General features: G+C 40.6%; 1 protein-coding gene across 3 annotated transcripts; it reads right to left on the reverse strand.

The window, feature by feature from the left end:
* Positions 1 to 3811: 3811 nt before the first annotated feature.
* On the reverse strand, positions 3812 to 12659 carry znf581.S (zinc finger protein 581 S homeolog). 3 transcript variants are annotated; one of them, XM_041571530.1, is made up of 3 exons: positions 12211 to 12659; positions 8107 to 8212; positions 3812 to 7821 (listed from the first exon to the last, which is right to left on the reverse strand). In XM_041571530.1, exon 3 carries the CDS (start codon positions 7774 to 7776, stop codon positions 6322 to 6324), a length of 1455 nt encoding a protein of 484 aa, XP_041427464.1. In that variant the 5' UTR covers positions 7777 to 7821; positions 8107 to 8212; positions 12211 to 12659; the 3' UTR covers positions 3812 to 6321. The 3 variants fall into 3 exon arrangements, with proteins under 3 accessions (XP_041427464.1, XP_018083543.1, XP_018083546.1); XM_018228054.2 differs by lacking the exon at positions 12211 to 12659 and adding an exon at positions 11807 to 12124; XM_018228057.2 differs by lacking the exons at positions 8107 to 8212; positions 12211 to 12659 and adding an exon at positions 11807 to 12124.
* Between the last annotated feature and the right edge of the window lie 438 nt (positions 12660 to 13097).

Below are 13097 nucleotides of genomic sequence, written 5' to 3' on the forward strand. Positions count from 1 at the left end.
TCGACCCCCTACTTCGCCACCTAAAACCTACCGAGGTGCAATGTTAGCCTGTGGGGAAGGTCCCCATAGGCTTCCTAGCAATTGTTTGGTCGAAGAAAAATCGAACAATTCGAAGGATTTAATCGTTCTATCGAACGATTTTTCATTTGATCGTTCGATCAAACTATTTGCGGTAAATCCTTCGACATCGATATTTGAAGTCAAAGGGTTTACATTTGGCAGTTGAATATCGAGGGTTAATTAACCCTCGATATTCGACCATATGTAAATCTGCCCCTTGATATATAATTCTAGGATAGATAAGGTTGCATAGGGTAAAACTGATTGTGGCACTTTTTAAGTTTACATACAGCCCACAAAGCTAGATACGTTCACTTATAGATATTTTCTGCCAATATTATGGCTGGCATTGGCATACATTAAAAGGTGACTTGCAGAAACTTGGGGAAATATGCTTCTTCACAAAACCCACAAAAACCTTGGTGGCCAGGGGACCCATAGAAGATTTTTAAGGCTTTATTACAGAAGAGTTGCATAGGGTAAAACTGACTGTGGCACTTTACATACAACTCACAAAGCTAGATATGTTCACTTATAGATAATATTTATATATTCTCTGCCAGTATTATGACTGCCAGTGGCAGGGGCATACATTAGAAGGTGACTTGGGGAAATATGCTTCTTCACAAAACCCACAATCCCCCCCATTCATTCCTCTTTGTAGAGTTGGTAATGTATAAACACTGTCTTTGTCAAGTGATCTCTCACTTGAATCACAGGACTGGGAACTCAAATCACCATTTCCAAGCCACTGAAGGAAATTCTGTGATGTCACCGAGAGCCTGGTCTCCATGGCATCAACCCTCGCAGCTGCACTCCAGTGATTCACCCTCGGCTAAATCCTTACCCCTCCCATTTCCTGCTTTGCTGGCACCCAATCAAGTTTCAGATAAATGAAAGCATTGCATAATGGTATCTACTTGTCTCCTTTAGGCTTCTCTGGGCTTCTTTTTATCATCTGTACTTCACTGAAAACCTTGCATGCTCTTTGCTTTTTTCTTACTTTGCTCCTTTGAAACGTGGTCCATTTCAATATAAATCAGTCTGTTTTTTTATTATCCTTTTCTTCTCGCCTTTTATTTGGCCTGTGATAGACAGAAGATTGAATTACTCCTGAGAAGGTACATTATAGGGGATGTAAAGGCAAAAAAATAAAATCCCAATCTTTTATTAAAAAACGTCTTTTTTTATAATAAACATGACTGTATGCAGTGAAATTCCCCCTTCGTTTTACTTGCTCTGATTAATGTGGATATGAAACTTCAGACGGTCCCTAACTGCAGGGAAACGATCATACTTTCAAACGACATGGGGAGCCCCCACCTTACATACCAAAACTCAAGCATCTTTGTTTGTTTCCCTGTAGTGCAGCCGGTGACCATGTAGAGATTTGTATCTGCAGACTAATGATGTGCGGGCCGACCCGATACCCGCAGGTCGGGCGGGTTCGGGTCGACCTCACACCGTGGTGGGCGGGTGCGGGTTGAGCTCTTCTCCTGCTCTTCCCGCTTCTCCTGCTCTCCCCGCCCGCCACCTTCAAATGCCGGCATCCGACTTCTGGTTTTATAGTCTCGCTGTCATTGGCGGGGCGGGTCTATAAGGACCCCAGAAGCGCGGGCGGCAGTAGGGCGGGCTAGGGTCGGGAAAACCCTGACCCGGACATCACTACCGCAGGCCAAGTGCAGTCTGCATATTCTGATTATTAATCAGTCTTGCTGTATCTGCTTCTATGGCATATATTATTTGACTTGTGCTGTTTTGATTAATGACAATCCCTAAGCTTCACCTCCCAACTGAAGCCCATACCACACTGAGCATGTGCATAGTCTTGGTCTTGTAAATTTGATTGAGTCAGCTCTGTTTATACCTTTAAATTCAAGAGGAATTTCCCAGTGCAAGTGCGATTAATGGCCACCATCCATTCGCATACTATGGAATACTTGAGGCACAGCACCGGTCCGTGTTTAAAATAAAAAGCCTTTATTCGATACACATGGCAACAATCTGGATACAGCGACGTTTCAGGCCTTGTTTGGCCTTTTCTCAAGCTTTCTTGTAGTCTTGTTTAGCATAGTTACAAGATGATCACCCCCTGCGGCCAACTTTTAAAACAAATATCATTTGTTCAGTTAGGCTTCTGGTGCAGTAAGTTTATGTTTATATTTAGTATACAAAATACAGCATTTCTAGCCTTATTCTATTTTAGACTTTACTTCCTATTTAAGTTGAGAGGAGCTTCTGGCTGCCTCGTGTTCAAGTTATCCCTGTACAGCTATTATTTCCCAAAGTGTTTTAAAGGAGAAGGAAAGGTTAAAACTAAGTAAGCCTTATCAGAAAGGTCCATCTAAATATACCAGTAAACCCCCAAAGTAGTGCTGCTCTGAGTCCCCTGTCAAAAGAAACACTGCATTTATTTTCTTCTATTGTGTACACATGGGCTTCTGTATCAGACTTCCTGCCTTCAGCTTAAACCTCATTGCCCTGGGCAAGAGCATGCTCAGTTTGCTCTTCTTCTCCACCCCCCTCCCTTCTCTACTGTAATCTGAGCCCAGAGCAGGGAGAGACTCAGGCAGGAAGTGATGTCACACCATGTTAATACTGCAGCTCCTATTCTAAACAAACAGAGAGCTTCTAGAGCTGTTTACTCAGGTATGGTAAAACATTCTACAGAATAAATATAGCATTCTAGCTTGCACTATTGCAGCTAATCTATTGGCAATAAAATGCCTCCGTAGCTTTCCTTCTCCTTTAAACCAGGGCACAACATCCTAAATAAATAGTCCCGTTCCCTCAACTAGGAGTAATACAGGGGTATGATAATAACAGGGTGCCGGAAGCAATACAGTTTTTGAAGATAGATGCCTTCCTTCCACACATACACAATTTATAGCCTTGTGTAGATTGGGTTTTCCAGGCAAAAATGCATTAGGAAGAGCACAAATCTGGGAATTCTAAGCAGTGGAAGAAAGTAACATGGCTTGATATTATTATTATTTGTTTTTTTTGCTGTGTAGCCATGGGGGCAGCCATTCAAAGCTTAAAAAGAATTACACATCAGATATCAGATAAGCTCCAATGTATACTACAGAGTGTATCTGCTGTGTATCATGTGCTTAAATAGCTGCTCCTATTCTTACAACAGTTTTACCAGTGAGGGCAGAGACACACGCTCAGATTTAGTTCTCTGGAGATAAATCGTCTCTTCTTCGGTGCGACTAATCTCCCTGAATGCCTCCCGCCAGCTAGAATGTAAATTGCCGGCAGGATGGCATTTGGATCGCTTTGTTTTCCGAAGTTGCCCAAAGTTTCCTTGGGAGGCAACTTCGGCCGTCTGCGGAAAACGAATCGCACCAATTGCCATCCCACCAGCGATTTACATTCTAGCCGGCGGGAGGCAGTTCGGGGAGATTAATCGTCCCGAAGAAGAGGAAATTTGTTGCTGGTTGACAAATCTCCCCGAATCTGAGCATGTGTCTCTGCCCTGAAGGGTACAAGTAAATTATATTGTCATTCCTTTAAATCACTTTCATTTTTACGGTTTCTTTAATGCATAAATGTGATCATGCTATATAAATAGAGTTGCTTAGGGAAAATCACATTCATTCTCACAATCTGAATGTTTAAGGGGTTACTGAAGACTGAATTTGGTTTGCAGAAGTGATGGTCTCATGAAGAATTACAGGCTGCTTATTATGCAAAGTATGCTGCTTAAGAACCCATATTGACCTACCACCAATGAAAAGCAGTCAGATGATATTAAAATGGCTTTATTTAATATATCAAGGTATTTGTTCCATAGGAATGCAATAAAAATAAAACACAGCAAAATGTGATGATAGTTTCAATCTATACTTACTAATAACCTTTAGTCAGTCAGACATTCACATTGCAAGACAAATATGAAAAGTAATCATTGCTCCTTGAAATTAATTTGAGCTTCATTTGTATAGGAGAAGATAAGCTCTTGTTTTAAATATCCCCATCTATGCAACAAACCAATTTAAAAACACTTTCTCTATTGAAAATACCAGAATGCAATGTGGCTGTCACAAGGTTAGTCAGGTATATACCACATATTTTTGGGTGTAAGTGCTTTTGAATAAAGTAATAACAGTGGGCTTGTGTATAGGGCCATACTCAGAGATAAAAATGGGTTGTGACTTAAGCTGGATGTACATGTAAAAACCTTTCCATGATCATGGTAAATATCATTCTGTAGGCAGGTAGGGTAACATTACCATAAATATCAAAATCGACAGTAGAAAAAAAGGATTATTCCATTGTTATGCAATCAAGTCTGATTTAAAATAAACATCACAATAATTTTGCTCTTTTAAGCCAACCCGAAATTTTCAAACCTGGCCAGACAACTAGTCCACCAATATCCGTGGTACCAGGATACCTAGATACCTAGAGGATTCTGCCTCCTAACTTGCACATCAAAAATCGACTCATACTATTGGTACATGTATGGCCATCTTAAAGACATTACAAATTAACAGGTAAGGTGCAATATTTGCTGGGGAAAAAACCCTACAGGCACTCTTTTTACAGACTATATAGGCATTATCTTCCACTTGAAACCAAAGCAGTCACTTTTCCGATTTTATCTCAACATTTTCTGCCACAAACTCCGATCAAATCCGCTCAGGTTTTTTATGCTTATTTATTATTACATTTTCCCGAAATTTGCTTTGCGGAAAAAAAAAAAATCAAATTTTCACTATTTTTTTGGATTTTTCACCTGATGCTCTTATGCTTTTTGCACGAAACCTAACGCACATCAAAAAATCATTGGGACTTCTCCCATTGACTTATATGCAACCTCTACATGAGATGCCGGATTTTCTCATTCGGATTTTTCCATCCTCAGGGTTCAATAAATTCCGAAAAATTTGTGATTTTTTTTTAAAAGTCAGATTTTATTTTAAAAAAAAAAATCACAAATTTTTCGGGATTTTTGCATTCAGTTTAGTAAATTACCCCCCTAATGTAGTGCAATTTCCATCTTGCCATTATGTTGATATAGTTTAGTTTGGATAGCTAACTAAACTTACACTATATAGAATATATTTTACGGGAAAGCATTCAGAAATAGTTAATGTGAACAGCAATGCCAGTAGGTATCCATACAGTAAGGTTTATGTGACACCAGGAGATTTGAAGGCATTTAGCATCAACAATAACATATGTGGAATGGTCTTTTATCCTTCCCATTCTGGACAGCTGGAATCACCCTATTGTAGCACAACCATTGACCATTTACTTTTTCAGTTGACAGGTGTGTTATATAGGTGCAAATACCAATGGTTCACGGAAAAAAGTTATTATAAACAGTTCCACGCGCCCTGTTACTACTACTGATATAGTAAACCACCAATGAATCTCCTGCTGAGACTTTAACCTTAAGCTTAATATAAAGTCGCTCAGCAATCAGCAGCTTATTGGTCTGTGTATGAGGCTCTTTTGGTAACTTGCCGGATGGATATCTGTCAGAAAATAAGGCAAATATCTATTGGACAAGTTTTAAAGCCAGTCAGGTGAGAACAACATTGGAACATTTGTTTCTCTCCCAAGAGGTCTCCGTAGACCCCCATTATGATTCCGTGTTTGTTCCAGGGGCTCAGCTACTGGATCATCCCCCAATTGGGGCCAACACGTTGTAGGGCAAACCAGATAAGGATCCCCTCGTTTGACTTCACGAAACAAGTGGATGTTGGTGCGTATGCACAGTTTTAAAGTCTAGGCAACTATTTTTTGTGATTAGAGTGGTTTATGGACTGTTTTGGGATCATGGTTTAAACTTCTCCGGTGTTCTGAATTGTGGTACAAGCCCAGTGTAATTAATACTGACCATTTCACTCTAATGGATTTAGTGTGGGTTTAAAAAATGTTCATAGTTTGGACATAGAAATATGTTTAATACAAAGTAAAAAAAAATTTATAAAAACAAGTATTAACATTTTACATCTACTGCAGCTTAGCTCCCTATTTCAGTACTATGTGGCTAAAAATTACGTGTTGCAAAACTAACTCTAGATAATCTTGAAGTTTGGTTGCAATCTATCTAAGTTGTTCCTCTCTGTTTGGGGCTTCCCACAGGAAAGCAAGTGCTATAAGGTTTTGCGCTAATGCATGGAATCTTGATTGTTTTGGTCCAGTAAGAATCCCAACCATCATAAAGCTATCAATAAGGATGATCTTGGTGTACACCAGTAAAACAATCGAGGGATGGGCTTTAACGAATTTCCCCTGGCATATTTATTTGACATGTTTTGATAATAGGTGATTCTGCAGAGCACTGTGTTCCTCAAATCGCACAAGGCAAATATCACACTGGTAAGGTCTTTCTCCAGCGTGGCTTTGTTGATGACGCGTTAGTTCCCCTGCATCACGGAACCTTCTGTGACAGATCTGGCACTCGCAAGGTTTTCCACCAAAATGAGTATATTTGTGGCGTGTAAGATGAGAAGTCCTTTTAAAAGCCTTGCCACAAACCTTACAGACATGGGGTTTTTGTTGGGAGTGTGCAATACTGTGCCTCTGGAGGTAGGAGAGGTACTCAAATATCCTAAAGCACACGGGGCATTTATACACCTTACGTGGGGCTGCAGATTTCGTGGCATCACTACATGAATCAGAAGCAGGTCCATCAGGAGCCTTACTTGTATCTGCCGTTTTAGATTCTTCCACAACTACTGTGTATGGCAGGCCTTGACTATCGATCAGCAGAAATCTCCGGTACTTTTTGTTACTTACAGGCTTGTCTTGTGGTTTGACAACTGTGGGCTCCAACTTTATTTTTTCTTCTGTTTTCCTGTATTGTGAAATTACAGGCAGCACACCAGTCTTAAAGCGGACAACGCTGCCACTTCCTTTATTAGCCAATGTGGTACTTACTGAAGCCATATCTTTGCAAGATAATCTATGTTTTTCTATAATTTTGTGCTGTTCTTTGTTAGTTGCACTTGCTGGAGTTTCTCGACTAGTTACCTTATTTCTTTGCCAGGGTCCAGTCAGTCTACTATAAGGTGAGGGGCTTTTTTGAATAGTAATTTTCTTATGAGAATGATACAAAGGAATTCCTTGGTAAAGCCTGGACTTTTCACAGTGTTCTGTCCCCTGACTTTGCAGCATAGTTTCCGATATGGCACTTCGTCTGTTGCTTTGCATCTTTGCCTTCTGGGAGGGGGCAACTGATGGGTCTTTGGTATTAGTGGGTGTGGGAGAATAATTTACCATCACATGATCTCTGTTAAATTGTGTCTTATCTTTTTTTTGGAGAAAAGAAGAGCTACCATCTTTAATCTGAATGGGAAACTTTTTAACCTGCACTCCAAAGCCTTGTTTTGTCACAATTTGAGACTCTCTGTCATAATTGGTAAACGCTAAGTTTTCTATGTGTTCCATAGAATCTGGTGTCCATGTGTTCCATTTCTTCACTGTATATTTACTGACTGATGTCATAGCATTTTCTTCAATATGTGGTTTCCCCATTTCAGTACGACTTTGCCTCCCTGCCGAGCAGCCAGTTCCATAGTCACTTCTGACTTTGGTTTGAAGATGCTTGGCTTCTGAACTGTCACTGACGACTTCCCCATGGTACACCCTTTTCTGCAGTCTTTCTGTGTTTGGATGTTTGACATGGTTCCCTTCTTTCCGTTTTTTTATGAAGTTATATCCAGTTGTAGCCATTTTCCATCCCTCGGGATCCATTCACGAGTTTTGTTTTATTTGAATGGACAGCAGACGTCAGTAGACCTAGATAATAATAATATTGTTAATATTGGTAGCATCAATTTAATTTAAATCATTAACATTATAGTGTTATCTCTATTGCTGTTAAAATCAATTTGGCTAAAGAGATTTTTTTTCAAAAATGGTCTTTATAAAGTTCCTATAGATAAAAAAATAACATAATTCTATTTACGAAATTATAAATGCAGAATATTACTGAGCTGTGCACATATACACTTACCCCAATCCCTATTAATTAATTAATTGTGTATATTTTGCTTTCAGATGCTATTATATATTTTCACTTGCCTGTTGTAGATCATGGAATCTATAGTGCTGGTTCTCAGATACCTGACGGCCAGTGTTATATATTCTCCAGGTTCCGCCTGATTTGCAAGTTGCCAGCCAGTCCGAACTGGTCAAAAGGAATAGATTTGATATGAAAAAGCAAGGTATTTGTCAGTTCATTTTGCTTAAAGTTAACAGTAGCTCAGCACCCACAGGCCAGGTTCACTGATAATATATTATGTATGATAATATATTATGTATGTAAAGTGGACGTGTGGCTTGTGCATTTCCAGATCAGCAATTGAGCCAATATATGAGAGGAAACAGATCACTGATTTTCCTTTTTCTTACAATCAATTTTAGAACATTCCCACCAAAGTAACTGCGCTCACTTCTAAGATGTTAAAATAAAAACAGACAGTGGTTAAGTTAAGGGAGTTGCTCGCCTTTAAATTAACTTTTAGTATGATGAAGAGAGTGATATTCTGAGACGATTTGCAGTTAAGTTTCATTTTTTATTATTTGTAGGTTTTGAGCTATTTAGCTTTTTATTCAGGAGCTCTCCAGTTTGCAATTTCAGCAGTCTGGTTGCTAGGGCCCAAATTGCCCTAGCAACATTGCACTGATTTAAATAAGAAACAGGAATATGAATAGAAAAGGGCCCAAATAGAAAGATGAGTATTAAAAATTAGCAATAGGAATACATTTGTAGCCTTACAGAGCATGTGTTTGTTAGATGGGGACAGTGACCCCCATGTGAAAGCTGGAAGGAGTCAGAAAAAGAAGGCAATTACTTCTAAAACGATGAGGAAGAAAAAATGAAAGCCAATTGAAAAGTTGCTTAGAATTAGCTTAAGACTGAACCATGTCCCAAGTCACTACGGGATGTGTCCTACTGTCCCCTTGACCACTCTGTTCACTTGTTTCTTAGCTGCATATCTAAAGACTTCCATCTATCTATCTGATCTGATTGCCTTGCTACATAGAAGAAACAAAAAGCGGAGCACCGAAGAAGCCACTTTAAAATAGTAAAAAAGTCAAAATTTATTTAAAGAGCATTAGAATATCCAAAATTACAGCAGCATATCAAAAAACTTAGCTGCCCGCTTGGGGCGTTTTATGGCACCCTGCCACTTCATCAGAAGCTACACCTTGCTACGTAGAAGTATGGTTAGTACGTAGTAATGCCCAGTAACTGCTTTAGAAGTTTCTATTTTACTAGAAACTATATTGATAGGAAGAATCATTATTATAATTTATTTGTATGGCAAAACATGTTTCACAGAACTTCTACATCACGCATCAGCTCTCTGCAGTGTTGAGGCAGTTATTATTAGATGTTTGGAATTCCCCCCTAGACCACAATGACTGAAGGGGATGTTTAATAGAAGACTATGCTGTTTCCCTAGGCATTTCATAGTCAGTGCTCCCACACACTCTGTTTGTATCTACTGTGCAGCTCCTTTACTGCTACAGTAGGGCAAACACCCACTGGATTGATCACAGTCCCTGGAAAACCCAGAAATGCCAAGATAATGAAGATAAGTAAATAAAAACTGATATTGAACATACGTAGTTTGCAGTAGATGTGCGATGGAAGAGCATATGTTTGACATGTTGAATGCTGTGATGACACACTACATCCCCGGAATGTAGTGTCTGTGTGCGAACCAGCAACAATGATATGTGTGAGGGCTATAGATAAGTATAAGGAGCAATAAGACCTATGGCACACTATGGGGATTATGTAATAAATGACACTAGGGTTGCACAGGTGCAGTAAACCATAGCAACCAATACAACAGTTTGCTGTTAAACAGGTAACCGGCACATGCTGTCTTGCATAAAAAAAGGGCATTAACGCAAGGGATGAAAACATAATTATGCCTCTTAATAGGTCCCTGATGAGGCCCCATCTGGAGTATGCAGTGCAGTTTTGGACTCCAGTCCTTAAGAGGGATATAAATGAGCTGGAGAGAGTGCAGAGACTAAGTGCAACTAAACTGGTTAGAGGGAGGGAAGACTTAAATTATGAGGGTAGACTGTCAAGGTTGGGGTTGTTTTCTCTGGAAAAAAGGCGCTTGCGAGGGGACATGATTACACTTTACAAGTACATTAGAGGACATTATAGACAAATAGCAGGGGACCTTTTTACCCATAAAGTGGATCACCGTACCAGAGGCCTCCCCTTTAGACTAGAAGAAAAGAACTTTCATTTGAAGCAACGTAGGGGGTTCTTCACAGTCAGGACAGTGAGGTTGTGGAATGCACTGCCGGGTGATGTTGTGATGCTGATGCAGTTAATGCCTTTAAGAAGGGCTTGGATGATTTCTTGGACAGACATAATATCAAAGGCTATTTTGATACTAAACTCTATAGTTAGTATAGATATGGTTATATATTTTTTATGTGAAAGTAGGGAGGGGTGTGTGTATGGATGCTGGGTTTTCATTTGGAGGGGTTGAACTTGATGGACTTTGTCTTTTTTCAACCCGATTTAACTATGCTACCCACTGATTGGTTGCTATATCCCTCAGTCTGAAAGAGTAAATAATCCTGACAAATCTTAGCTGCTGCACAACCTCTTGTGGCAGTGATCTGACATCTGAGTAAAGTTCTATTTGATTCCAGTTAAAGGAACACTATACCGCCAAAATAAATACTTGAGCAACAGATGGTTTATATCAAATTAAGTGGCATATTAAAGAATCTTATCAAACTGGAATATATATTTAAGTAAATATTGCCCTTGTACATCTCTTGCCTTGAACCCCCATTTCATGATGGTCTCTGTGCTGCCTCAGAGATCACCTGACCAGAAATACTACAGTTCTACCTGTAAGGGCAGAGATGGTCAGATTCGGGGAGACTAATCTCCCCGAACTGCCTTCCCGCAAGCTAGAATTTAAATCGCCAGTGGGATGGCACTCTGATCGCTTACTTTTCTGAAGCGAGGCAATGTGAGCCAGAAGAAGAGATTTGTCGCCTGTTGTTGCCCTAACAGGAAGAAGTGAGGAAGCAAAAGACAGAACTCTGTTAATTGGCTCATGTGACCTAACATGTATGGTTTGTTGGTATGTTTGTGTGCACCGTGAATCATACGATCCCAGGGGGCTGTCCTTGTTCTTTAAAATGGCAATAATTTATTTATGATTACCCACTGGAACATACTTCTAAAAAAGTATATTATTATGAAAATGGTTTATTTACATGGAGCAGGGTTTTACAAATGAGCTGTTATCTTATCAATATCTTTTTATAGAGACCTACATTGTTTGAGGGGTACAGTTTTCCTTTGAGCCTTCAGAAAAATAGAACAGGGCTTATAAGTTATAGCACTATGTATATTTACCAAATGTTCCTCATATTATAAAGACATTTTTTTGGGGGAAAATATACTGTACCATGCCATTTAAAGGACTAGTCCTCAGTATTTTGCCCCCCCCTGTGGGCTGAGCAGTGGTTTGACCTGTTATACTCCTTTGATAAGACATTGAGCCCCAGAAAGGAGGTTCTGTGGGGGGGGGGGGGGATCAGTATTAATAGTAAAAGCCCTGTCACTATGTCGGTTTAAAAGGAAACTGTGCACCCCTCCCCTGACCTGACACAATAGAACAGGCTGCAGGTATCCAGCAGCAGATTGAAGCCTGATTGGCTTCTCCCTATGCAACATGATCTATTTGTGGCCATGACAAACCGTAGCTGATCAGTAACCTCGTACCTGTTTCTTTTGCTGCCTCTGTGGAATCGCTGTGGCTCAGTGGTGCTTTAAGGGGAGTGTGTTTCCTACATAGGAAGAGGAAGGTGCTTCACTGGAATCTGTCCTGATGGAAACACAAGACCAGCGCTGGGAAGATGCGTGACATAGGTTCCCTGTATGTTTCCAGGCAGAACGGCCCCTCCAAAGTTTGAGTGAAGCCCACACTAGGGCTGACATGCTCTGAGGCACTGGGATCCCCCCTCCCCCTGGGACGACACTGTGGCCCTTCCCCCACCCCTTCCTCAGGCAGCAGAACAAAAGGTGAGGGGGCTGGGGCTGCCAGAGAAAAATAAGGGCAGAGAGGGTGAACTTAGGAGGGAGGGCTTGTTGTAGCCCAGGTGGGCTAATTAATAAATCACACTAACCTTCGTTTTCTGTTTTCCCAGGATCATATAGAAGCAAATGACAACAATCCTGATAACCAGTGGCACCAGGAAGTAATGTTTCCTGCAAAATTTGAGTTTTTTTTCCCCTTTCTCTGGATCATCATCATGTGTGCCGGTCAATAAATTATGCCACACCAGCTGTGACTCCCATGGGCATCATCGTGGCTCCTTTTGGTGCCAAATGGCTATCATGCAGGGCAAGTTTAAGCTTACGTCACCGACCAGGATTAGACTTTTATTTATCTACCTTGCACCGGGGACAGAGGCCAATGCCACTACTGAATGAGTTTATGGGCAGGGGGAGGGTTGGGAGGCAATGGAATGTGTTCCTATGATCCCTACCCTTGTTCCTTCCTTTGCAGTTATTGTGGAGCCGCAGCTAGAGGGGTCACAGGGTGTACAGTCCTGTTGGGATTGACCTTCATAGATTCTGCCACAGCACTGCCTCCATGTCATTATTCAGACTTCAGAATATGTTTATTCTTGTTATGTTTGTTATGACTGTGTGCTTTGTGAGTGGGGTCTCCAAGGGCTGTATCCAGGTGAGAGGAAGAGAGGTAGGTAGGGTTGCCACCTTTTCTGGAAAAAAATACCAGCCTTCCTATATATTTATTTTTAATTTTTACTGGCCAAGGCGGAAAAATACCGGCCAGGTGGAAACGCTAGAGTTAGGAAGGGAGAAGGATGGCAGCTTGGGGCACCAGGCCAAGAAGATGTAAGCATTTTTTAACCCAAATCAAATGTTTAGGTGCACCCAGGGAGAACACTATTACATTTGGTGCCCTGTCCGCTTAGTCCTTGCAAGGGTGACTGGTAAAAACGATGGTGCCGTTTAACTACAACTTTAAAAGTGTGAAGTAAGGGCA

Source organism: Xenopus laevis, chromosome 7S (genome assembly GCF_017654675.1).
Source record: "Xenopus laevis strain J_2021 chromosome 7S, Xenopus_laevis_v10.1, whole genome shotgun sequence".
Lineage (NCBI taxonomy): Eukaryota > Metazoa > Chordata > Amphibia > Anura > Pipidae > Xenopus > Xenopus laevis.

What these genes read in the sequence shown, in the direction of transcription:
- znf581.S (XM_041571530.1), bottom strand. Translation starts at nt 7,776, where the DNA reads ATGGATCCCGAGGGATGGAAAATGGCTACAACTGGATATAACTTCATA.